Source organism: Ambystoma mexicanum, chromosome 4p, assembly GCF_040938575.1.
Source record: "Ambystoma mexicanum isolate Mex_15411 chromosome 4p, UKY_AmexF1_1, whole genome shotgun sequence".
Classification (NCBI taxonomy): Eukaryota; Metazoa; Chordata; class Amphibia; order Caudata; family Ambystomatidae; genus Ambystoma; species Ambystoma mexicanum.
In genome coordinates, this window is record NC_090927.1 from 881,757,488 (window position 1) to 881,783,985 (window position 26,498).

General features: G+C 44.0%; 1 protein-coding gene across 7 annotated transcripts in view; it reads left to right on the plus strand.

The window, feature by feature from the left end:
• The first annotated feature begins 1,336 nt into the window (after positions 1-1,336).
• The window catches only part of EPHA7 (EPH receptor A7), a 366,507-nt gene continuing 341,345 nt past the window's right edge, over positions 1,337-26,498 (plus strand). For all 7 annotated transcript variants that reach the window (XM_069606448.1, XM_069606452.1, XM_069606450.1 and 4 more), the window contains exons 1-3: positions 1,337-1,712; positions 8,242-8,306; positions 10,625-11,294. In XM_069606448.1, the coding sequence (XP_069462549.1) occupies positions 1,619-1,712; positions 8,242-8,306; positions 10,625-11,294 (829 nt within the window). In that variant the 5' untranslated portion in view covers positions 1,337-1,618. The remainder of the gene's footprint in view (positions 1,713-8,241; positions 8,307-10,624; positions 11,295-26,498) is intronic.

Consider the following 26,498-nt stretch of genomic DNA (forward strand, 5'->3'; position numbering starts at 1 on the left):
TTTGACCAATACATCTATGATGAAATGGTTGCAATATGGAATCATTAAATACCTAAAGAACTCTGGGCTTGGTGCCCATTTCATTTTTTTTATAGCACTCACACTATCACTAAAACCATATACATTAACTGCAGACATGTTCTGGTGTCTTTTTTGCTATCACTGACATTACAAAGAAGGTGCTTCCAAGTGCAAATTAGCATTTCAAAAGCCAGATTCTTTATAGAGGGGTGGTAGTGGAAAGAATCGTGTGACAATTGTCACGAGGAAGCCTTTCTTTTACCACAACCTATGGGGTACAGGACAACACAGGGACATGTGTATCAAGGACTTTCTAATGCCAGGCTATTCAGCCAGAGATCCACAAGCAAGAATATTTATGGTGGCAGAATTCGTTTTCTAACACAGATTTTCCGGGATGGTTGTGTTGCGCAAAGTGGATGGATCAAATGTGAGAGAATACTTCACGTCGCAGGTGAGATATTATTACCCTTAGGTGCTTATGTTAATGCATGGTCCCAAATAATGATTGCACGACAGACACACCTGTGTGTGTATTATAAGCATGCTAACAGCAAATCAACAGATCTGATCCACATGTGCACACGCCTGTTCATAATTTTCATAGTTAAAATGTAATTCAAATGTGTTGCTGTTCAAAGTCCCGGTACTGCATCTGACCAACCTCTTCTTAGCCCATATGGAGCAATCTGACACGAACGGAGCAGTGCGAAATGAATTTTTATTTATTTGGTTATTCGGTGGGTGCTGCGACTCGAGGCAGTGAAACAAATGTATGATTACAATGCACAGTGCTTCAAGTCAGGCATTCCACGCGCTTTCTGTGTCCTTGTTATACAGCGTGAGTTGCCATTCGCCGATAGTGGTGAAAACTTTTAAAAAATATTGCACTATTCGTAAAGTGACAGGTCCTGTCAGACAGCTCCGCGCTTCCGCCTGGATATGTAGTTCGGCGGTAGTTTGTGGAAGGTGCCGTCCGGGTCCTCTGCCGACGCCAGGCCCGGTTTCCTGGTGCTCGGGCCATTCTGCACAACTTTAGCAGAGCAAGAGCTCGGGAAGATATCCCTGGCGGGAAGCGTAGCTGCGCGCGCTGTGTACACTCTGCCGAGTGTCACTGCCTTTGGCTCCGCAACCCAGCGCGCTGAATGCTCAAGCTGGGAGCGTGCTGGACGTTTTACAGCCCCCTCGTGCTATTGGTTAGCACCGGAGGCCGCGCCCCCCGCCCAGCTTTCAGTGAAGGGATTCGCCCGCCTCCTCTGCCACTCTGGCTGACGGACAGGCGGGGGCGCTGCGCCCCTCCCCATTCATTGATATTGTCGGAGTGTGGCGCCGGGGGTCGGGCTGCAGTCACGGGCACTCTGCACAGCGCGCCGGTAGCAGCGCGGAGGGGACGGTCTACGGAGGAGGGTAGCCTCTCCCAGGACCACCGAGGCAGGAGACGCAGGACCTCATATCGGGGGACCCCAGGACAGCTGTGCTTAGAAACCTCTCCCAGGACTTACTAGAGTGGGGAGTTTCCATGGGCAGCTCGGTGCGGGTCAGGGGCTGAGCATCCTCCCGCAGCCCACCTCGGACCTTGCCGAGCTCACTCCTCGCCATGGCCCCCCACAGTGGGCAGCAACCCTCCTGGATTGTCCTCTGCTCGCTCTGGATATTTGCACACACGGGGGACGCCCAGTCCGCGAAAGAAGGTAAGGTGACCCTCCAAAGGGGGCTATGGAAAGTTTGGGCTGTTCGACCAAATTAGAGCCTCCCTCAAATCTGCCCTGGCTCACGAAGAAGTACCTCAGCAGCGGCACCGGCTGCAATCACTGCCCGCAGAGGGGCCTCACCCCACTACCACAAACCTAATGCTCTAGGTGCAGTCTGGAGTCACGGTATCTGACCGCGCTTCGGGTTGGAATTAAAGTTAATGCCAATGTCAACGACCCATTCGCTCTCCCGAGGGCGGCCTGAAGGTTTCAGGTTCCCAGACACCGGTCCCTTTATTTAAAAATGCGTGCACAGTTCATACATTAAAACGTGCTCGGGAATACAAAGAAGTCCTGGAAGAACTCTAGCCTCTCGCCGTTTCACCTCCACTGCATGAGCGCCGCAGTCCGACGCCCGAACGCTTCCCAGGTGACATATGCAAAGCAGGCCACAGCTGCGCGTGCCAGCGGTTAATATCATGCACCGATAACGGACCATGGCCCAGCCATTGCAAATCATATTTTAATAATGCTTATTTGTAATGGTACATTGGCATTTGGAATGCGTATTTATTAAAATGTAAGTCATTATCCGACGCGTATTAACGGTTACGAATTCAAGTAACCGTTTAAAACATGAGCTCGGCGCATAGTTCCCTCCTGCAGGGCACCCAGGCAGCCCCATATGCCTTGTGGGCGGTGGGCGGCTGCCTGGGGCATCCATTCGTGTCTTGCATTGACCCAGAAGTGAGGGCGCCGTCCGGTGACTCTAGCGCGGGCTAGCACATCCTCCAGTTAACGGGGCATCGGAGCGAGGGCCAACGCGGAAAGAAGCCCAGCTTCGCAGCGCCGTTTCGGAACCTTCGCGTCTTCTAGTTTCGAGTATGGTTGTGCACGTGTGGCGTCTTCGGGCTCAATTGGATGGGGTGGGACTCATTCGGACCCAAAAGGATACCGCTATTAGGGGTGCGAGAAGACGAAGCGGCCCCCTAAAGATCTAATCATAGGCGTCTCAACCGTGGTGGTCGAGGCGAAATATTGGTATTTTCCCGCATTCTGTCGGCGGATTGAGCAGCATACTGCGTTTCTCAGGCACTAGCCCCCGTAACCAGTTCACCGAACAGGCTCCCACAACATCCAGGGAGGCTTTCCTAGAAAGAAAAGTTCCTTACGCGGGCGCTAAAGCAGACCCCCTCCCCGCCCCCCAAACCCAGAGCAAATCTAGGTCCTTGCTCTGGGCCAAGTGCGGGGAAAGGAGTCAAATATCGGGCTACGTGGACGAGAGCCGGGCGCAAGAATACTAATGGTGTGTGAAGTCGCGAAGATGGGTGACGTATCTAGCGTCTCCTCCAGTGCCCCCCACGGGGCGCACGGTTACCTTCAGGCTGGTGGTGCTTACCCGTGGGTGTGAGGGGGGGGCGTGCTGACTGCAGGTTCTGGTGGGGCAGGTGTGAAATGGAGGGAACTGTCAGCTTTACCTGCAATGATACACTGTTGTGTGGGGGGAGGTCCATTCACTGTGAGGCCCGCGACGGCCACCCGTGTGGGGCAGCACGGTGAGCTCTTACCATAAAAGCGGTGCGGAGGTGCAGCATTGTGCGTAGAAAATACACAACAGCCCCCCCCCCCCCCATGTCTAGAGTGGCAGGACGAGACCCTTGCACGCGCAGCCTGGTTTCTGGTGAAGCGCGTGGCGCTGTGCGGGCGTGAGCGCGCGGGTCACGGCGTGCGGAGAGCGCAGTCCCTCCCTGGCTGTCGCAGAGGGCCCGAGGGGCTGCGCGGCGGCGGCGGCGGCCGTCCTGCGGCGCTTGGGCTCGGCCGCCGCGTGAGGCGATCATGCAGTGACGGACGCTTGGAGGCGAGATGTAGCCGCAGATAAGCTGCATCCGGCAGGCAGGCAGGCGCGCTCGGCGCTGACTCTGCTGCGGGGCACCAGGCCACCGGACCCTGCTGCCCTGCAGGTGAGCCGGGGCCTCGGGCGCCCCGCGGCGTCGCCATTTCCTTACCCGCGAGAGTGGTGTTGTCCCAGCAGCCACCCGCCTTGCTATTCGCGGGCCCCGTGGCATGAAAATTACCAGCACTTGCAGTGAACATGATGACATTGTACGTGCACATATGCACATTGCATGATGTCGTTTTTTAATTATAGGGAGTTGTGTGCCTTCTTTTGCTCTGATGCGCGCCCCCTCCCCCCCAGCAGCGGAGTTGATCTCAAACACTAGGAGGATTCTGGCACCATGGGGGTGTGGAGGTGTATGGAAGGGCACACGCACGCGTGCAGGGCCCTCCCCGGGATGCACTTTAAAGCATTTACGTTATCTTTTGCAGAAGGAGCCAGCGATGTCTCCACAATTTCCCATATAAATAATAACTTCGGTTACACACTAAGGGACTGATCTGCAAGGTTAACAAACACTTCGGAATGTTTAGGCCACAGAAGATTTGTTTATACTCGCCCTTAAAATCGAAGAAGAGGCCTTGGATGAGTCTGCTGTGTGATGATTCATAACTTGGATTCAGTAGGGCTAAGCCTAAACTGTATATGCCCCCCACCCCCTCGAATCATGCAGCAGCAGTTTTGGGCTAGTGGCATTTCACCTGCTCCATTTGGCCTATGTGCAAGGTCGTGAAACTGTGCCAATGTTCAGTTCCGCTTGTCTTGTTTTTGTGTCTTCGTTACAGATGTGCAGTCACCTCGGTACACTATCTGCTCTCTAGAAATGTAACCAGAGCAACCCGCGGAACGTCTCTCGCCCGCGATGCTGTGAGATGTTAGCAGTACCGTAGTGGAACGCCCCTGCGCTCTCTGGCACTCTTGCGCTGATGGAAAACATCCCCTCTCCCCCAAACCGCCCACACTACCTACCACCGGGTCCTGTCAAAAGCATGCCTCACAAATGTTGCTTCTAATAAATACATCCTTGGAATAACGTTCAGTATAGCCATTTATAAATGCTATTCGTCGCGTTGCATGATTTGTGAAAGTATGTTTAATCACAGTATTGTAATGTTGGCCTGCTTCAAGACACTCACTTGGTATTATATTCGTCGACCTCTTCGTCCCCACATACTCTGTACACATGACATTTTTGTATTAGTGAGTGTAATTTGTTGACTTAGATCTCCGTACAGCTTCTAAAATGGGACGTAGATACACGCAAAACCCTCCAAATGTAGTTTAATCTAGATTAGGCAAACTGGTCTGATTAGTCAACATAATATTACAATCTTGTTTTTCGTCTAGACGGATTGGGCAATCTAATTTTACATGTTAAGGAATTGGGACTGAGGGCCTGATATACACAAATGTTTTCAATGGGACTTTCCCATCTTAAAATGTTTTGGAGAATCAGGCCATGAGTGATTCGAGAAGCATTCCCCGTATGTAAGCGCGTTCCTGTTTTGAGCACTGAAATTCAATCTTGTTTAAGGAAATAAAAAATAAATTGGCATCCTTTTCGTAATGAAGTCAACGCCAGCCTTGTTTCACATGATGACGTAAACTTCACTCCAAGGTTCGATGATGTGAATGTCTCTTACAGACAGCAACATCTGAAAAGAAGACTTTATTCTACCTCTTGTTAGAATGATTTAAAAAAGGCACCCGTGCTGCTACACGACTGGACATTTCAGACCGGCATTATGCATTATTGTGTGAAAGGAGCCATTCGTCTGAAGTGCTCCTTAGTTCTCCAGTACCACCCATGGCCTTCAGATGCAGGGGTGTCACATTCTTGGTACTTTTTCATCTCTTATTTTGTCTTTCGATCAATTTATGATATGCCATTACATTTCCTAAATGTTGGCTCTTTGGGGAGGAGTAAACGATAGTGCCCTCACTCTCTGCTCTGGAAACCCTGATATTCACAGTAGTCCCCCTAGACAATGACTTCAGTTCTTTCCTGGCTTCTCCAGTGGGGCACTCCAAGATGCCCAAGGTAGTGTATCCAGGCTTGGAATGACCCACAGGGCAACGCCTGAACGAAACACTCAAAATGCTAGTGTGGGCCAATTTTCTGGATCAAAACGAGCCCCTTTTTTGGCCAATGTGGGCCAGTTTGATGAATTACTACACAATGCAAGTAGTATTTTTGTCAATTTCTGCTGAATAATATTCTTTAAATTGCACAATTTGCATCACATTTTATCACAAACCTCCCCCTTGGTACTATTGAAACAGTCTGTCATAAAAGGAATTAATTGCTGTTTGCAACTGTGGGGCACTTTTGCATTGGTGCACGAGACAATGGTATGCCCCAGTCCGACCCTGAGTGCATCCACGTGTAATGGGGGGGGGGTATTACATTAAGGCCATGTTGAAACAGAGAGAAGATATCCTTCGGTGTCTGTGCGAAAGCTTCGGGACTATTTTTATTTTGTAAATGTTTATCTGTTAAGGCAATCGAACTGAGGGTGTCAGACATTCTTAGGGGCATTTGACTCTGTTATAGTCATGAGCCAGAGTATTACACTGGGAATCTTTAAACAGTGTCTGGTGAATTAAAAACACAAATAAGCCTGTGGAACATGTTCATCCCAGAGACTTAAAGATGCAGACACATTTATGTCAATGGAAGTTCGGCAAATTTGCAGTGTCTAGAAAATTGACATGAAGGCGTACTGATGTGAGTACATTGTTAGCGGGGCAGGAGGTCCCACCGCTAGATACACGCACAATGGGCCTGAATCACAGAGGCATTTTTATAATGGTGCAATCCCATTGAAAAACGCTCTGGGAATCAGGCCAACTGACTGTTCTGTGGAACACAAGACACCCAAGGCCTTAACAAACATAATGGTGCAATCCCATTGAAAAACACTCTGGGAATCAGGCCATCTGACTGTTCTGTGGAACACAAGACACCCAAGGCCTTAACAAACATTCCAGAGGTCTACTTTGTTGGGTCAGGTTATTTAGGGCCTAATTCACAGCAGTGTTTTTTTAATGGCAAACCCTCATTGGAAAACGTTCAGGGAATTAGGGTCTTATTGTCCTTTTTGGCATGAATACAATGACACTCCTGCATAATATCAATCTCAAATACGGTGCATGTGAGGTGTAAGGCATTCAAGTTCAGGAGCTGAGATCACAGCGCTGCCTTTTGACAAGCCATGCGAGTGTTGACAAATGGTTCAATATCCCTGTTTCTCAAGTGATTAGCTGTTGGGTGGGAGTGCGGATAAACAAGACGCCTATCATTAATGCTCTCTAATGCTTCACAAACACGTGCTTAGACATGAAGACCCTTCGAAGATATTTCTCTTTAACATGATTTAACTCATTCACCTCCTTAGATGGAATCTGCATTTAATATCAATGCTGTGTATTTGTTAGTTTAACAGAGCATTCAACTAATAAATACATGTTTGAAAAAATTGGGCGCAGTCTCAAAACTGGGATTCTTCCTTTGTGTATTTATGTTACAATCCCCGCTAAGTATAAATTTTTTGGTATCCAATTATAAAATTGCAGGGAATAATAAAGAATGAATTTACAACGGTGAAAAAATATTGCAAGAAAAAACAGAGTGGGAAAAACATACTTAAAAGCAGAAAAAATACTGAAATAAACAAAATAATATGTAATGATAGGGATGGGTTTTAGGTGAAACAAAACAGATTTAGGTTAAAATTGGGATGAAGGGGAGGGAGACGAGGAGAGTTTAGGAGTAGGAGAGGCAAAGGGGTTCAGGTGTCTGCCCAAAAATAGGTAGTTTTACACTGTGCATTGTAAAATGCATTTAAATATTTTTTCATGCAATATTTATTACACTTTGTAATTGTAAGTCACTGTTATTTCCGCAATACAATCACAGTGAACCTCTTTTTTGTGTTCCACTGAACTGTTCCGGTACATTAGATGGGACATTGTGACCGCTTCTGCTCCAGAATCATGAGAAGAAACACAGATTGCAGCTCGCAGCAAACAGCACATGCTACATTAAATCCAAACAATCTTCCTCTATAGACGCGTCACCCATTGATAAAACTGTACATACCCTTTCAGCTGCTGAAATCTATAGACAGATTACATTATGTGCAAAGAAAGTTTTGTCACAATACAACAGTTTATAATTGACAGAGTTTGGAAGTCTCTTGTAGTATAACAAAACAGTCAGGGTTGTGGCAGAGACAAATGGAAGGAACTAGTTTGGAAGTGGGGAATGAGACGCCAAAAAAGTGAAGTAACAAGTAGAGAACCTCCTATCCAAAGAAGGTGCATACAAAGGCAGTGGGCAAATATAAAAGAATAATGGCAAGGGAAACGGGGAGCAGTAGCAGTGTAGACCACGAAGGTTCTGGTTTATATATAGATAAGATGGCTGCCCTTTATGGTTATATACACATCATAACATATGGTAGCCATGCTTTAATGGTTAATATTTTGCTACTGCCTACATAGTGGTGAGACACACCCTGCTAATATCTAGAGGAACCTTTCTTTGCTATACTTGCATTTAGGGACTGTGGAATGTTTACATTTCAGTGTTCACATGTAGCACTAACTTTCCTTTTTGTTTGTTTGCAGTAATATTGCTGGATTCGAAAGCACAACAGACAGACTTGGAGTGGATCTCTTCTCCTCCCAATGGGGTAAGCCCGAGATCCTCTGTGTGCACCTTACTGCCTGTGGGTGCTGATCAGTATGCTCAGTGCATCCAGCTTCACGAACTAACCCCTAGAAAGTAGATCTATGTTAATCAGAAAATACAAGCTCTTTTCTTTCCACTGTGAGAGTGCATGCCCGGTACCTGAGGTTATACAACCTACAAAGCCAAGCTAATTACTGAGCGCATTCTTCCCAGCAACTCCCTGAAACCCCTTTTATCTCCTGGCTTCCATTGTGGCCAAGTAATCGCTGGTACCGGGAGCATTATGTCCTCCGAAGCACCATATTCTTGCATTCCATTCAGATACGTCGTGGGCAGCAAGTCTGCTCCTTGCAGAGGAGGCTGATTTATGGAATCACGATTTGATGAATGGGCCCCTTTGAATATTTTTGATTGGCTTGCATTTATGGTAGTTGTAATACAATTACGTGCCAGTGTAGCACAGTAGTCTCCCAATCTTGCTGCTTCACAGAACTGTTTGTGTAAGGGTTTGGTGCAGACTGAATATACTTTAGATGGTATCATTGACGGACTTGGCCTAAGTAAGCATTTAATTCCCTTGTAATCTGAGTTGTTAGAAGGCTCACGTTAATGCAGTAGGCCTTTTAACCCACTCTTGCATTACCCAAAGGAGATACACGCGGGTACAAAGTGAACAGACCATTTATGAATTAGCATTGTGTTTTTGTGAAAAAAAGGGAGCTTGACAGTGTGTTACTAGTGCTAAAAACCAGCTACTGTGCAGTTAACATTATGATGCTTCCTTGTAGATTTCCTTCTAATACCTCCATTTTAGACAACATATTTTAGATCTAATATTTAAATGTTTTAAATACGTGCATTGGCCATCTACATTTGTATTAACTGTATCTTAATAGACCCGTGTGGGTTCTGTTGTCAACTGCACTGCTTGATTACCAACCTCGGCCCATCATTTTTAAGCCGTCCTTTGTTGGCAGATGTTGTATTATCTCTTGTTTCATGGGTTTCAGGAAGGCAAGTGCTGGGCTGCTCTTCCCAATGAACAGTGGACCACGGTATTGGCATTTTCCATGACACGTGCTAGTAAATCAACAGAGAGCTCTAGCACTACAGCTTTCTTGAATGGAAGTTTCATAACACAACATCGATTGAGAGAAATTTTAAGCAATATGAAAAGGATTTGAAAAAAAATGTATACCGTACAATGTTTGTAGTTCTAGGAGTCCATTCATTTGCACCATCTTAAAAAAAAAAAAAACATACACACACGTTTTCAAATCTCACAATAATTCTATTTATGGACCAATGTCAGATATAGAGTGCATCAAATTAAATCGATGATCAGTAGAACTTGAAAGGAGTGCACAATAACTTGGGTGCATATTGTTCGATCTTGAGGGCACTGCCTGCGGCCATGGGGCCATCCATAACTGAAAAGCAGCAATCAACACGTTGGCATTTCCTTTGCATACAAGGAGAGTGCTGGCCATTCTATTCATGCTAGAATCCACACATACACAATCGCCTGCAAATATGAAATACTGTTAGTACATTTTAATACATAGCATGTTCAAAATAACCTTGCAAACGTTGTGAAAGGACTTTTTGTGTAATGCCTTTGATCTTATAAGAACTGCTTCATTTGCAAGGCTTTGGTCCCTTGCTAGGACTGACATATATTAAACCAGTCGAGAAATGGAATTTACATTAACCCCAGCTAGTCAGCTAGATCGTTATTAATGCCTTACACAGTACCTACATATTATATTTAGGGCTGTTCTAATTCATCGTTTAAGTCCACACCACAGGGCTCTATTGTGCCATAGGTTACTGCCCCACAAGTTAGTTATCTCACGCTGAAGACGAGAGCAAAGGTCACAGAGTAAGTAATAGAGCCCAGTACTAACGGCTCTTTTACTATTAGAACTTGTGCGGGTGGCGGGAGGGAGATGAGCTTCCTGTGACACAGATTGTGCATGCCTCCTTCAGCAATGCCCAATGGGTACAGACCACAAAGGGAAGCTTTGGAATGCAGTCTGTCTAGGTGGTTAGAACCTCTGTTCCAAGTTTGCTGTTTAGCTAGAGAGCTGGAAGTTGTGAGAAGAACAAAGTGAAAGTACAGAATGCACCCCTCTACTATGGGTAGAGACAAGATTCCACACTTTCTGATTGTCTAAAGATAAGAAAACATGTTCTAATAATGTTGAGGGCATTATTAAAAATCAATGCATGTCCATGGTGCCAAAATATCAAAGTTAATTAGAATGCCAAATTATGTCATTACAAGTAACTTCTGACTTTTTCCCCCCAATGCTACAGTGGGAAGAGATCAGTGGATTGGATGAAAATTACACCCCAATACGAACATACCAAGTATGCCAAGTCATGGAACCCAACCAGAACAACTGGCTTCGGACTAACTGGATTGCAAAAGGCAATGCACAAAGGATTTTTGTAGAACTTAAATTCACTCTTCGGGACTGCAACAGTCTCCCCGGTGTCCTGGGCAGCTGTAAGGAAACCTTCAATCTCTATTATTTTGAAACAGACTACGATGTGGGCAGGAACATCCGAGAAAGCCTGTTTGTCAAAATAGACACAATTGCAGCAGATGAGAGCTTTACTCAAGGTGATCTTGGGGAACGAAAAATGAAGCTAAATACTGAGGTGCGAGAGATTGGGCCACTGTCTAAAAAAGGATTTTATCTTGCATTTCAAGATGTGGGTGCTTGCATTGCATTGGTTTCTGTCAAGGTGTACTTCAAGAAATGCTGGTCCATTATCGAGAACTTGGCTGTCTTTCCCGACACCGTTACAGGCTCTGAGTTTTCTTCCCTCGTTGAGGTCAGAGGGTCTTGTGTGAGCAATGCAGAAGAAGAAGCAGAGAACTCTCCCAGGATGCACTGCAGCGCAGAGGGAGAATGGCTGGTCCCAATCGGAAAATGCATCTGCAAAGCAGGCTACCAGCAAAAAGGGGATACTTGTGAGCGTAAGTGTTATATACAGTTTTATTCTCCTGAGCACACACACATTTTTATGTTTCACATCTTTGCATTAGTCACCCTCAGTATGCTTTATTCAGACAAGTGTAAAATGGACCCTGCCATTAGTCAAATGTCACCCGGGGGCCCCAATTGGGAATGCACTGTGAAGCCCGTATCTGACGTTTGTGTGGACATCACAATATTTTAGAAACAGCCGAACACATACTGACGGGATGTAAATCCCTGATTGGTCTGTACAGGCACTTGTTGATGGGGTTAGTTTACCATGAAGTTTCCATGCATTAGGAGGCTTTTTGGGCATACTGCCTTAATGCTGGGAGTATGAGCCTGGTACTTGTCCTGTATGGCATATGGACGGCCATTGAAGCCAGACTAGAGTCTATGGAATGACCCCTGTCACAGTGTACTACGATGAATTTACAACTGTAAATCGATTTTAGACGGCATGTAAATGTTTACTGTAATTTGGTTATACTTCTTTTTGCGTTGTGTAATTCGTTTACTTTTTTGTTTTTTTTATCTCTTTTTGGATATATGTGAACTGTTATTTTGGGAATTATTGACACATTAATGCGAAAAAGTCAAATGTAACGCGTGAATCACAAAAAGGTGTCATTGTGACAAGACATCAGTTGGGATATTTGATAGAACAGGCCTTCTTAAAGTAAACTTCAGGAACCTCTTACGATTGATTTATTTGCCAATGTGTTCATCAGTTTGGTGTCAGTTTCTCTGTATTCCTTTATGCATGTGCTTGAGTCAGAATATAAAAAGAAGCATTATAATTATAATTCTCAGAATGGGTACATGCTTCTTCCCTAGGGGGTATTAGAGGCAAGACATTTTTTGAACATATGAAGTAACAGTTCCGTGTAAAGCTTAGAATGACATGGATCCTCAGTTTAACCATTCTGGAAGTCATGCCTCTGCTGGTTATTTTTTTAATGTGTATTCACTCTCCCGGCCCCAAACTGCTACTGAGCAGCAACATCTAACTACTTAAACATGGCACGAAAACCTGTCCTGGGACGATGCAAAGGAAGCAAAAGTTACGACGGGGCCACTGAACTAAAATATGAATTTGTTCTACTTCCTGTTTTTAAAAAACGTCAATCTCTTAGCACCTAGATCTGTGACACCATGTATCCCTCTAAGCTTTTCTCTGGGCTTCTGTCATGAAGTCAGATGGCTAGTCATGTCTGTCACAAGTTACATCCTTCCAATGCATTCATCTCAAGGATAGAAATGAGGCATTTTGATCAAACTAATATCCTATCGTGCTATTTTTTGCGACACATGCAAAAGAAAAATAAACAGCATAGTACAATATAAAACATAGAGCAGCGTGTAAATAGCATACCTTGTGCACGTCTTACTTTCCGCCAACACCTTACGATTGCTCAGGCCAAAGAGAGAGATTTGCTCTTAATAAGTTGCACATACAGTAAAGGCCCACAAAGCACCGGAAAGAGACCCCAATAATGCCCAAAGAGCATACGACTCTGGGAAAGTGTGGTGATTGTGCAACAAGGCATACACCACACTACTAGCACACCTCACCAAACTGTGACAGTGTTTGCTAAACCGCCCATCACCTGTCGTGTACACACGTGCGTTTTTCTTTGTTTCCAAACATTCTCTGAAAATACTAATGGGACATGAATAGCTTCTTTTTTGTTTTGGGGTAACTGATAGGAGCATACATTCGCCACATTGCATGTGTCTGCAGCATGGATTAGCTTCATAATTTACAGCAACACACCGTACTCTTATAAAAACCTCTTCACTTGCACTGCGTAATGTGACACAAGATTGATGGACGCTATTTTTTCCATTTGCACTAAAATGTCCAAGGTTCAAAACAAGTAACTTGAAACCAACTTTCCCAAAAATGTCAAACCAATGGGGCTCATTATGAGTATGGCGGTAAGTGTCCAAATTGGCGGTAACTCTGTTACCTAAAACCTGATCAAGGTGGGCACTGCTAACTTAATACTACTTTACATTCATGGATATGATTAATATATTTATAGACTAAATCCTGATATTAGAGTCTTCGGAGCGCAGTGGTGAAAAAATGGCCTTTGGCACAGAGCCGAAATCATACAAAAATAAACTTGCAAGGTTGCCCCTGCAAGAATCACGTGCTCAAGCTTTGCCCAAAGAATGAGTGGAATCTGAATACCTCCTTTACTGCCAATTCTACCACTACGCCAAATTATAAGGTTGGGCCTGCGGTGGAGTATTTACTTCCAGGGAAATCCTGGAGGTAAATTCTGCCACTCACTGCCCAAAAAATCAGAATCGTCGGAATAACCGTGACAGAAATTCTATGGCAATAAATCCGCCGTAAAAGCCCCATTGAGTCCAGTGGACTCAAAAATAATGGGGAATTCAACCGTCACCAGTACTCTAGTGGTAATTCCACCAGACCAAATGGCGGTAACAGTAATTCAATTGGGCCGTATTCCGGTGGATTTACTGCCAGGATGCCACCCAACTCGTAATGAGGCCCAATGTCTCAATAAGAGCCATAAGATTGTATTTTCCATTCACTCTATCTAATTATGTATTCAAAACATGAGAACTGATTTTTAGACATTTAGAACAGATGCTAGCCTTTTAGTACAATTACTCACATCAAACATCACATCTAAATAAATCAAAGAATTGGCATTACTATTTCTGGTTAGGTTGTGCCTGTGCTTATAAGAAGGTGTTGGAAATGTCCTGCTGTGCTGTTCATAAAAATAAGTACCACTCTTCAATTGTATCCAATCACGTTCAGTTCCGGTGGAAACCCTAACCACTCACCTGCTCATATACCCCCCCACCACCCCACTGTCTATTTCTTTCCTGCTGGAGAGAGCTGTTCATTGACTTCTATTGGTTTTGTCAACTTCGTGGGCTATTCACGATCACCATCAGTGTATAGTCAACAGATTCACTGTAACAGAAGCATCACTAAGACTTGCACAATGGCTCCCCTAGTGTCCACCAAGAATTCAGCTTTGGTAATAGAGAAAAAATATATATTTGTGCACTGGCTGATTGAAACATGATTCACGGGGCCTGATTTACAAAGGCTTTTTTCCATGGGAAAATCCCATTGAAAAAAAATTAGGCCCACATTTCTATTTGATACTTTTTATGATTCACTGCACACATATTCTCTACTTTCCCTGCCCAGAGCAATTTCTATTTTTGGTAAATTAGCAGGCACAAACGGAGGCAGCTTGCCTCCAGAGCATGCGACTGCGCAGCTGAAAGAAACATAGAAATCGAGGGGAGGGAAATGTATTGTGCATGTTTGGAGCAATTTACAAATATATTCCGACTCAGAGGGAAGCTGCAAACAGAGCTGTGACATTTTCAAGCCAGCATCTGGCTGTCACTTGTATCAATGTACAAGTCTTTCTTGCTTGATATGTACACCATTTCCTCTGCCGTTGAGGTATATAGAGGCTGTTTAATACACGCTTATTTGTCTTTCACGTTAGCCACACATTTCCTATTCATACAAAAATAGCACTGCGACTGTGGTGTATGTCAGCTATTCAGGTTGTGTTTTCTCTTGGTTGAATTAGAATGCAAAAGTTGTACACACACATATACACACACTTATCTCATTGAGAGAATTACATTTATATTGCGTCGTGTCAAAAATGTGGTTGTGCCGATTTAGCTATTTAAATCTGACCATGACGTTCCACCAGGTCCTCTACCTATTTAACTTCAACACGTGTGAAAGTTTGTGTGCGGACATGGATATGTATTGCATGGCTTGTTGCCAGAGGCGTTGCTAGGGAGGGGGGGGGGCTTAGGGGGGCTATAGACCCTGGTCTTTTGGTTTTAGCCACGGATAGAATCTCAGGAGCTACAGCCAAAAGGCTAGCTAGCCCCCAGTCCCGACAGTTCCGACATTAGCGTAGCCCCGGGTCTTTTCCAGACTTAGCAACACCCCTGCTTGTTGCTGAAGTTTCGTTCCTTGGAAGAAATTGTTGTCCAAGGCCCGATTTATAAATATGTTACAAGGAGAGGACTATTGGATTAACAAAAGTCAGGAATCGGCTAGAACTACTGGGAGTAAACTTGTGTGTGAATCAAATAGCATTCTCCACGTGTAAGTCAAGCATGGTCGGAATGGGGCATAAAACTGTCTCGGGCACCAATGAAAACGTGGCCCACAATTGCAAATGGCAATTTATTTCTTTTGTGACAGAATATTTGAGTAGTTCACAAGGGAGAGGATTTTGAAGAAATATGATGCAAAATGTGTTTTTTAAAGAATATATTTATTTATTTATTTTATTTGCATTCAAATTGAATCAACGATTCTTTTTAGCAAAACAGAACTAGATTTTTTTCCCTCGATTAGGACTAAGCGGTTTATGCAGTTTGAGATTTCCTGAAGAAAAGTTTAAAACGTTTTGGAAATTCCCCTCTCCGGAACGACCTCCATCAAGAATTTCGCCACTGTGATTACGATCCTGGTTTTTTGACCAGACATCAGACATGACCACTAGTTTTTAACTTCTACAAGTGCAAAGACCGAAAATAAGGGTCTGAAATGTTTAGAACGCTTTATTCAGTAACACTGGTCAAAACTACTAGCCACATCGATTTTTGGTTCGGGCAGCGCCCAATGCCCTATAGGCCAGCCCGTGGCTGAAATCAAGGTGTATTTGAGGAGTAAGTTATAGTAACTTTTTGTGAATCAAATAGCCCATGTTACGGGGCAAGTCAAATGTACACATCATAACCTTTTTGTGAATCATGCCCATTGTTTGTCTATTTCCAGTTCTTAGCAGACTTTAAGAAACAAAAATCAAGGATTGGCAAAGTCAATAGTTTTGGTTTTTGTGTAGGCATGGGATGGGTATTTGCCAGGCACTGCCATAATGGTGCTACCTGGTCAAAAGATGGCAATATATGGAAAATGGTGTGATTACATGTGCATGCGATAGCGGTGCCTGCTACACACCTAGGTTATATTTATATAAAAGACAACATTGTTGGTTTTCTCATTACTTGTTTTATCACAACATCCTTGCAAGGAACAGATAGAAATCGAGTTGCTAAAGGGACACCTTTTAAGCAGGAACATCAAACTTTGGCCTGCACATATTATTTCTAAGCAAAGCTAGCTCAAAGAGATCCCAAGAGGACATGCTTTGGGAGGGGCATGTAGTGGATGGGTATGGCCATAGGGATTAGCGTGGCTATGGGCAGTCAAAGGGTGGGCATTTAACTAAACAACGCCATCAAGCTATGTGTCCCTTCTCGCATTTTACCTCCCTTCACGCTGTGCTACAATCCAATCGTTGTTTTATAGATGGCACTTAAACGCCACCTACTAACCAAACCTCAAAATCGCTCAGTCACAAACAGTTAATCAAAGACTACAGTTCAATTAAGGTAAACATTAGAGCTTAAAAACATCTTCATATGAATATGCAGATCTGTAAGGTGGTCTTAATTCAGCACCTACCCCTGACTCTTGTCATCACACATTGTGCATGCTTAAATGTACCACTTTAACCCTGTTACCTGTGTTTTAATTTATTCTGCCACTTGTGCAATGGCTGCACTTACCTATTTAATGTTTCACCTCTGATTTCTTGTACTCCCATCGTGTATGCTGTGCCCCGTCTGGTGTCTGAGATCCCTGCCATCACGGTAGTGTTCCTTGGGAGTTGCGGTTGGCCCCATTCACTAAACCTTTTTTTCCTGCTGGTTTCGAAGCCTGGGGATATGAAAAACATATATTATTGGGGTTTTCAGTCGTTATCTGTGCTGCTTGTGCCCTCCACAAAATAGACCTGTCTGCAGTGATATTTAGGTGGAACGCAACTGATTTGTTGTAAGGAGTATCGGGTTTTCGGAACAAGAACAGGTTTTGTGTATGGTTGTGGGCACCAAAAGCCAGGAATCAGTGATTTCAATCATAAATAAATACTTTTCTGATGTTTCTAATTTCTCAAGATTTTAATGTTTTATTTCAAATCTGCATCTGCATTTTTAGCACTCATGCATAAAAACATGGATCTGTCTGAACATCAAACATGGACATGAGGGCATCCCAAATTATCAATAATGGTCGAAAAGCTATAACAGCTGCAAAAATCCTGTAGAATCCAGAACATCTTAATATGAAATTAAAACATGGTTTTGAAACTAAGAGGGTTCTAATTTTTGTTTTATGTGTGACTTGAACTGAAGCATGGCTATTTAATTTGTGTACTTGCATATTTTCAAGTGACAATGTGACAAAACAGTGAGCACGTATGAGTGAGTGTGTCCCCAAATGTAAGAATGCCACATAGGTTACCCAGATGCATGTGGCGCTAGCATACACATAATTATTAAGGAAAATTAATTTAGAAAACACGATATCATGTTAAAAACGATATCCCCCATTAAAAAAGTTACACGTTCATATTTTGGCCTTAATACAAATTTGACATGCACCACATGGCAAACCAATAGGTGACTGGTCTAAAATGATTGGCAAAAGTGATGTTGTGGTTATTTTCCAGTGGATAATGGTAAATAGGGGTGTTCTGCAATGGTAGAAATATGTAAGTGGAGTGTGTCATACAGATAGATAAACAGAACATTTAAAGCCCACATTATAAAGTTAAAAAGGTTTTTATTTCAAAACACACATTTATTAATGGATTTGGTTGCACTGGAAACAGGGGAATTGGGGAACTAAATTAAAAGTTGGAAATAATCACACTGGCTAGTTCACTGTAGTCTGCCATTCCTTCTCTCCCATAGGATTTTCCAGCCAGCACTCAAGCAAAGTAATGCACAATATTTAAGTCTTCTTCCTTGGTCGGTTCCAATGGCAGACTCAGGTACATTTTCCACTAGGACCTGGGTTGCAGCCCTTCTACCAGGCTTTTTTTGAACCCTTGTTTCGGGAACTTCAGTTGTCTTCTGCACTGCCTCCTTTTCTGCCGCACATTCTCTAACTAATTGTCTGCGCCCTCCTCCCCCCTCTTAACTTTCCTCCTCTCTACCTCATCTTGTCACCACCACTGCTTCTTCTCTCCTCTGGTTTCTGTATTCCCTTTTTTTCTCTGAGCAAGCTGTCACTACAAATTCCTTGATTGCATCCCCTCCTGGTGACATCCCTATCCTTTCAGCACCTCGTGTCCATAATAGTAAACACATCTTTGCAATGATCAGAAGTAGAATAATGCCTGTGGCCACTTTACTGGCACTAGCTAAAACAATAGGTAGAAAAGCCAGAAAATGGCGTGCAGGTGGTTCAGCTGCTGTGTAACACACTAGCCGTGGTAACATAAAGAGCAGAACTCACTTTGCAGTGCTGAACAAATCTTTATTGTAGATACAAGCAATCTTGCTGTATAAATGAATCATTGAGGGGGAATCAGTCAGATGCTAACTAATCTGGCTGTATGAATTCATTATGGAGAGTGAAATAGCAGTGGCGGGTTGGAAGAAAGAGTCAGACACACTCTAGACATGTGGACTTTCTTTTAACGTAAATTATAAACAAAAGGCCTATCTCTCTCTATTGCTAGAGGGGTTTCCCCGCCTTACTAAAGGTGATTGCTGTCATCAGGAAGTCCAAAGTAAATGTCCTATCCGGCCATTTAGTAAATCTAAATCTGCCTGGTTCTGCGACTAATACAAACATCATAAATTGGCCAAAAGGTCTCTCATTTCTTGGTCATTTCCCTTTGTGCCGCCTTGGCTGCGGCTTTCTCTCAGGTTTTTATTTTGGCTCCTTATATTGTCAATAATCAAAATGTCTCAGTATTAGAAATATGTTTTTTATGCTGATCTTCTCATGGAGTTTCCTTCATGAGCTCTTGTAACATATCCCAACTGTTCATCTGTCTTTTACTCTCTTTAGTGTTATGCTTATAACGAGTCTCCTGAAGATACTGTCGCATGGTCTTTACTTTGTTTCCAGTTTCTGACGCTATTGAGAGGCAACCTTTCTCAGGTTTTGTAAGATCATATCTGTGTTAGAAAATCCCCCTCTCCTTGGTTTTGCTGCTGGTTTCCTTGTTATTTAATTCATTTTGCATCATATCTCATATTACAGTTGTATATGGAGTGTCTTCCCCACTCTTCATCAGGTGGTTGTTTCCCCCTGTTCCCAGGGTATTCGTTTCCACCTTTCCACCTCTCCTCTGTTTCCCATTCAGCTTTGTTTGTCAAGCGCTTCATTTGTTCCTCACATATCGACTTATTCAGGTTTACTGTTCGAACGTCGGCCTCAAGCCTTCCACACTTTCCTCTCTTTACAATAGGTTGCCCCTCGGCCTCCCGCCTCTCAGGTTCACCCATGTACCTTAGTTTGTCCAGGGTGATGTCCCAGGGCTCGGCACTCGCTCGGGTAACCTGCATCGCGTTCTCGGTCTCAGGTTTCTCATGTTTCATTTCTTGCGTCTGTCAGCTGCTGTGGTCGAGGGACGTTGGCAGTGGGAGCTCTCTGCGCTCCTTGGTGCAGTCGTCTCAGCATTAATAGACAGGTGGCTGACCCAACACGGGATGGCATTGCTCATGCCGCCATGTCAGAAAGGTTTTGCCTCCATGTCCTTACAACGGTTTCCTCGTTGTCTGCTTCACCACGCCTCCAGCATCTTATGCTGGCGTTTTTCGCTTTTTGAACTGTCAAGGGTTTCACAGCTTCTTCCTGGTCTACCTCTCCAAGGTGTGATTACGTCAAGGGGCTTCCCTTGTGCACCATACTCTCTCTCCTCTTGTGATCCACTCGTCCCAGGTATATAGAGATCTCTTCTTAAAGATATTCTTTATGGAAGGCAGTCCCATATATGGAGATACGGTGGTTGGTCCAAAGAGTTCCTATTGGGAATGAGAGTCCTTGTCCCCTAAGGGGGAGTCCTCCCAGTGAGGTCCCACTTGCCCAGACCCCTAGAGAGGGTCTTGCGGAGCTGGCTCACCTCCCTAGCCTCAAAGCACTTGATTCCCCCCTGGGGAGGAGGGACGAACACCTTCAAATCCTCACAGAGCCTACATGTATTTTGATCAGTTTCAGGACTGTATTTTTATATGGTATTTTTTAAACACGGATGGAATGTTTAGCTTGGTGCTCAATCCAGCTCCCTATGTCTCTATCTTCGAAGTCTCACAACACTCATGTAATCTTTTATGCATTGGCATGTTCAATCATGGGATCAGAATTTATGAGATAGAGTTAATTTGGTTGCTTGTAATACACCCGCATGTGGATTGATCAGTTTGTGATGCAATTGCTAACTTGCTAGCTGGTTTAACTGAGACTGAACCCTTATCAGGGCAGTCCAGCATCTTGAATCCTTACTGTTCCTCAGCACGGACATATTCCTTTCCTGATTTACGTTTTGCTGAGACGTGTGAGAGCATTGAGTCTGCCCCACACTGGCACAGCAAACATCAGCCACCCTATCTCACGGGCTCCTGTACGAGTGGGATCTCATACATTATGCCTCCGCTACATACATCAACCAGCAATGCTTGCATTTTAGTTTGTCCATGGGGCGGGGGGTGTCTCAAAGACACTCTCCAATGGGGATGTCCCAGAATTGATTTACATTTTCTGAAAGAGTGTCCTCCATGCTGAGTTTATTCCACTCCAGGGAGCAGTTCCACTGGTGACAGAGATACTTCAGCCGGCACTTTGGGGAGGCTGGAATGACTGCCAGTCATTCCTTTATATCACTAATGCTTATGTTCTGTTTAGGGTTTGGGTTCTGTTCATGAATGAAGGATGGGCATGCTAACCAAGGGATTACACGTTCATCAGTCATGGCAAAGGTGCACGTGAAGCCTGTCATAGCACGTTCATAGTCCACTTAGTTCTCATCATATTTTAAACAAGAGTTGACCCACGATTGAATGTGTTATTTTGTGAGTATGGCCTAGAGCTAATTTATGTTCCTGGTATACTTGAGCTGTCAGCCAAATGTGCACATTTGCAGGCTGCAGTCCAGCTAGGACAGGCGCATATTCACATATATCTATCTTCCCATGGTTGTAGATGGGGTAGTCTTCACCTATTTTCGTCTCTATTAAAGTACACAGTGACATGTTGTGTCCTCTTTGAAGGACGTTGAGGCCTCCTGAGTGCAATATTTTGAAATATACCACTTTCCTAGAATATCACGATCAAGTTACCCTTGCTTTTGACGTATTCATTTGAAGAAACATTCATGTATTTGTATTTATTTGGTACGCTGGCACAGGGCTCAAAATCTTCACTCACCACTGGCCATTGGCTACTGATAATTGACTCTTCGCGAGTAAGAAATTGAGTGCTGTGTGTATGTGTAGAACTGAGAGCGTGGCTGGTAACTTGCAACTTGAACACTCACGCAAGAACCAGGAAAGCCTGAAAGCAGGGCCTGGTTTATTCACTGTTACATTTCATTCAGAGATTTCAAGCTGTTTGTGAATGCAAAAAAGTACTCTTACAAATGAGTTCAAAATATCACTTGAGGACCTAAACCAGTATTTTTTGTATGTCACACAAGTAAGACTATTCAAATAAAATTACTGACATGTTGAAAGAGCCATTTTCCCGATCCCCAATCTTTCAATCTAAAGATCACAAAACATTGCATGCTACCCAAATAAGCATTCCATTGTAGGGAGCATGCCAAATAGAGTTATTTTAAGATCAGGAAATACCAAGAAAGCAATATGGAGACTGCAAATCTCTTCATGGCAGAAGAGGATACACAAAGTGGTTACATCCATTCAGTGAGAGACTGGCCTACAGTTAGGGCTGGAGATTTCCTGGTCACCATATGTTGGGGCGGCCATTTGAATTTGAATTTGTTTTCATTGCTCCATGCAGCACACACAATTATGTTGTAAAAACAAGCAGAACTCTCCGTACTCTAAAGCAGCTGGGGTAGCCAGAATTCTGCTCGTTCCTTAACAATGGGTGCTAGGTGACATGGACTCCCACACCCCATGGGCAAGCATTGGTATTAGAATGCATCATTTATTCAAAGCTAAATATGATTGAACACGTGAGTGCTTGAAGGGAGAGTAAAGACCGATGGACAGCTACATAATTGCATGCATACAATCGGGCTGCAATAGCTGAGTGTTCGATACCAGTACAATAGGAAGAAGCTCAACAAATCCAGAGCAAACCTCAGAAAATCAATTGCAAGGCAGATTATTTCTTAGTATGTACATTTACCGAGCCACAAAACTACCAGTGCAGTAGGAAGCAGAAGATCAACACATGGCCTTGGCCAAAGTGACACCTGGGGCCTGAGTTACAAAAGCATTTTACAATGGCGTGATCCCATTGGAAAACATTTTGTAAATCAGGCCCTCAGTGTTTGTGGGAGGAGGGCAAGTGTCTTCAGAAGTTAGGAGCTGGTAAATGTTGCCTTATCGGGGAGGGTGGTTGGTCAAGAGTGAATTATCAATAAAATAAAGGCATTAGGGACATTCCAGTTTGGTGGAAACAGCAAAAAACATTGGTAAAATCCAAAATAGCCCCATAGTGAACATTCTCAAAGCCAAAGCTGTTTAGCCTATAGTAAACACCTAAAAGTAGAGGCAGTCACTACATCCAAGCACCCAATTACCCTGATCCCTTTGCGGCCCTATGACACAATGTTTCAGTGTGGTCAAACAGTCACCCAAGAGCAAGGAATTGTCACAACCGAGAACCGCGAATGTTCATGGCACGACTGTCTGGAAATCGCTCCACTCTCTGTGGGGAAGTGGTTTGTGGATGTCGAAATGAGAAGGGCATTTTCCTAAGTTATAAGCAAAAGAACATTCCTCCCAGTTAAAAATAATACTTTTACTGATATTGTTATAAATACTATAGACATATGTAAATTGTGACTTTTCTGTGAAAGTAGTTAGGACTATGGCTGCGCTAGGAAATAAGAGAGTAGGTATGGTCTATATGAACACAGTTGAGGAGGTTTATTGTAGGCTCCAAGAGGAACGATAAGTGCTGTGAGTCATTCATCTTTGACTCACCTAAGCGACTGCAGCAAGGATACAACAATACTTCAGAACCCTAAAATGGATACAGGGTGGCACACAGGCAAGATATTCACTTGGGCTAAAAGTGATTGAAGAAAACGTGCGCCATCTGTGGGCAGCCTCCTCGTCTCTGCTCCTATCAGCATCCTGAATGGGCTTGCATTGTGCTATTTGGGAAGCAGTGATAATAGCCCCATGGAATCCCGAGAATTTTAGTTGGTGCACCCGATTCAATAACAAAATATTCACAAGTTCTTTTGTCTTTCTGGACTGCAAGTTAAAAAGATGCCTTGTCTATTATTTTACATCATCTCCATGGTCCGTTTTGTCCCCCGATTGTTTATCTGCAATATCTTGGCATATGGCAACCAGTGCAGGAGGTTACGCTTGGCAACATGAAACACTGCTGCACGCTCATATCAAAGAGAAACCAATTGCATGGTGATTTTCATAGCTGTGCTTTATTAAATTCACGGGCAGGAGCTTGTTTCATGAATAACTGTGTGTAAATAGGCATGAATGCTTGGCTTCCTGGAGAGTCTGGAACCATTTCCAGACTAGGCTCCCTGGTTCCAGTGGATCGCGCTCCGGCGACAGGCTGTCATTTTCCATTGGCAGGAAAGGCCATGGACTGAATATCGTTTGATATTTTAGTTAAGAAATACAATCCTTTCCACCCCACCCTATACCTTCTGTTTGCATCCCTGCCAGCTCTCTTCCATACACAATGCAGCAAAGGCTGAAACACTGCAGCATTTTCAAACATTAAATTGAATGGCGATATGCTGGGCAAAAGAAGCAAAAAGTAACATAGAATGCAGCGAAAGATGTGTCCTTATAATCGTGAATGAACGACACCTATCCTTCCATCACTTTTATAAATGTATTTGATGACAGAATCAAAATAAAAGAGACCCAGGATGTAGATTATGAGTGCTGAATACCACATTTTTGACTTTAATGAATCCATGAAAATATGGTACAAAAATGGCATAATGAAAGGTGAATGTAAATACAATTAGCACACCGGACAGGCGCCGCAGCCAATCAGATTGCTCGGAAAGCGGGCGAAACCTCACGATATAAGCCCACGTTCTGAGCAACCTCAGAGCTGCCAGTGCCCACTCAGCCATTCTCCCTGTCTGCCATCCGCCATCCCCGATTCTTTTCCTGCCCCATCCCACCCTCCCATCACACTTACCTGAAGAGGTTGCAGCGCCACTCCTCTCATGGCTGCCAGCCACCGTAGAAATGGAAGAGGGGCTTCAAGTTACGTTTCCGCCTCCAGTTTACCATCCGCATGAAAAAATTACTTGGTTTTATGCCAGCATGGTGTTTTGATGCTGATGCAAAACCAGTGGGAAACATTAACTCATTTTGCACTGCAGAGAGAGGCAAATGAGAGCCGTAGAGAGGATTCCATCTTCACCTAACACTTCTCTTTTGCAGTCCGAATTGGAAATGGCAAAAATTTACTGGAGGGCACCGGTTTGCAATTAAGTTCAAACACAAGCGGTCTCCCTCTGGAAATGTGCGCTCATTTTCAAAATACACTCCAATATGCATATAATCGTTCATGTTGTAGCTATGAACTGTGAACATGCTAATGTATCTATGCCTATAGGTTAAATATAAGTGGGGCAGCACTCCACAGCACACGGCCTTTACTGGAAGGATACAATGAATTGTTTTCCTCTTTAGAGGAGGCCGCCCGACAGTGCTTGTTTTATAATGGTGCGCAGCTGCAGGTGTATGTAAGACTCAATCACTACTAAGTTGAAAGAATTTTTGGCAACCCGAGACTTGCCTGCCAAAACCAATATTTCACTGGTGCATGCAAATCAAGCGTGGGGACAGGCAGCCCTGACAACTGCTTCGCATGGAATGTTACAGTAGCAATGCAGCCCTTTGTCTGGGGTGCTAAAGCATTGGACAGCTGCCTGGGTTGAAATCCTATTGTCTTTTACTCCTAGTTGTCATTGCACGCCTTCTGATTTAGAAAAAATAGAAATTACAGCTCCTTGATGTTGCTTAAGTAGCCGTGAACATTATTTTTGCTGCTTTTTATTATCTCCCAAGCCCCATTACTTCATTTCTTTCTATTTAGCTTTCCACGTGAATTATACACTTTTACCTCTAATCCCCTCATTCAGCCAATTCAGAGTTACCTCGATAGTGGATACAGCTCAAGTAGATCACTAGATGTTATAAACGTACTTAGCATTGTCGATTACTTTTTGGTGTACTGCGTGAAACCTAGAACTGCTACAGCATTCTTTTCTTGAACATTTTTGGGCAGCCTTAAATTATTTACGTACTTGCTTTCATCTAACACACGCTGTCACTTCTGCAATTCGAGATTAAACCTGTGTGTGTCATGGTCTTTGTTTGTTCAACCGAATCCGGTAGCAACGAGGGCTTCGTTTATAATATTTTCTATCTTGACACCGGAGAGGCATCCTCTTCGCTTTTTTAGTGCTTTTGTGAAATTGTGTTGTGATCAAGTCATTCACCGAGGCATGGAAAGAAAACGAGGGCTCCAGCTTTCCTGGTGTTACCTGTGAGTGCGCATGAAAGCAGAGCATACTTTACTGGAACAATGGGAGAGGAAGAGGAAAAGTGAAATCCTGGCTGGTCTGGCTGTAGTCTAACAAAGGGGATAGTGTACTGTGAAGCTCCTCTTTGAGCGGGCCATATCATGTGTATTCTAGCGTAGGTGAGCGCACACCACTCTGTAACATGAGGTTATGACTCTGCAGTATTTGTCTGCACCAGTAGTTCTGCAGTCGGAGGGACACACCTACACATGACTTCATGCTCTGTAAGTAGGCCATCACAGAGTGCTGAAACAGTGGGCTTGGCTAGAACCACTGCCTGCTTCCATTAATCTAATCATCCGCTGATGATGGGCAGTTTTTTCGTTACTGCTGCTGAATGAGACAAGACCAAAATAAAAGGTTTTGACGCGGATGAAGGACTGTGCCACTTAGAAGGACAACAACTAAGTGCAATGGAGAGAAGTTAGTTGTGTGCTGTGTCTGAGCATAAATTGAAAATCTAAAATTTTGCCAATCAGGGAGCACAGACACCTTCACTGACAGAAGTTGGAAGGACTGTCTGTGATGTTTGGAGGGAAGGTACTGGAAGAAGTGTCAGGCAAGCGTGGACTGGCCTATTGGGAA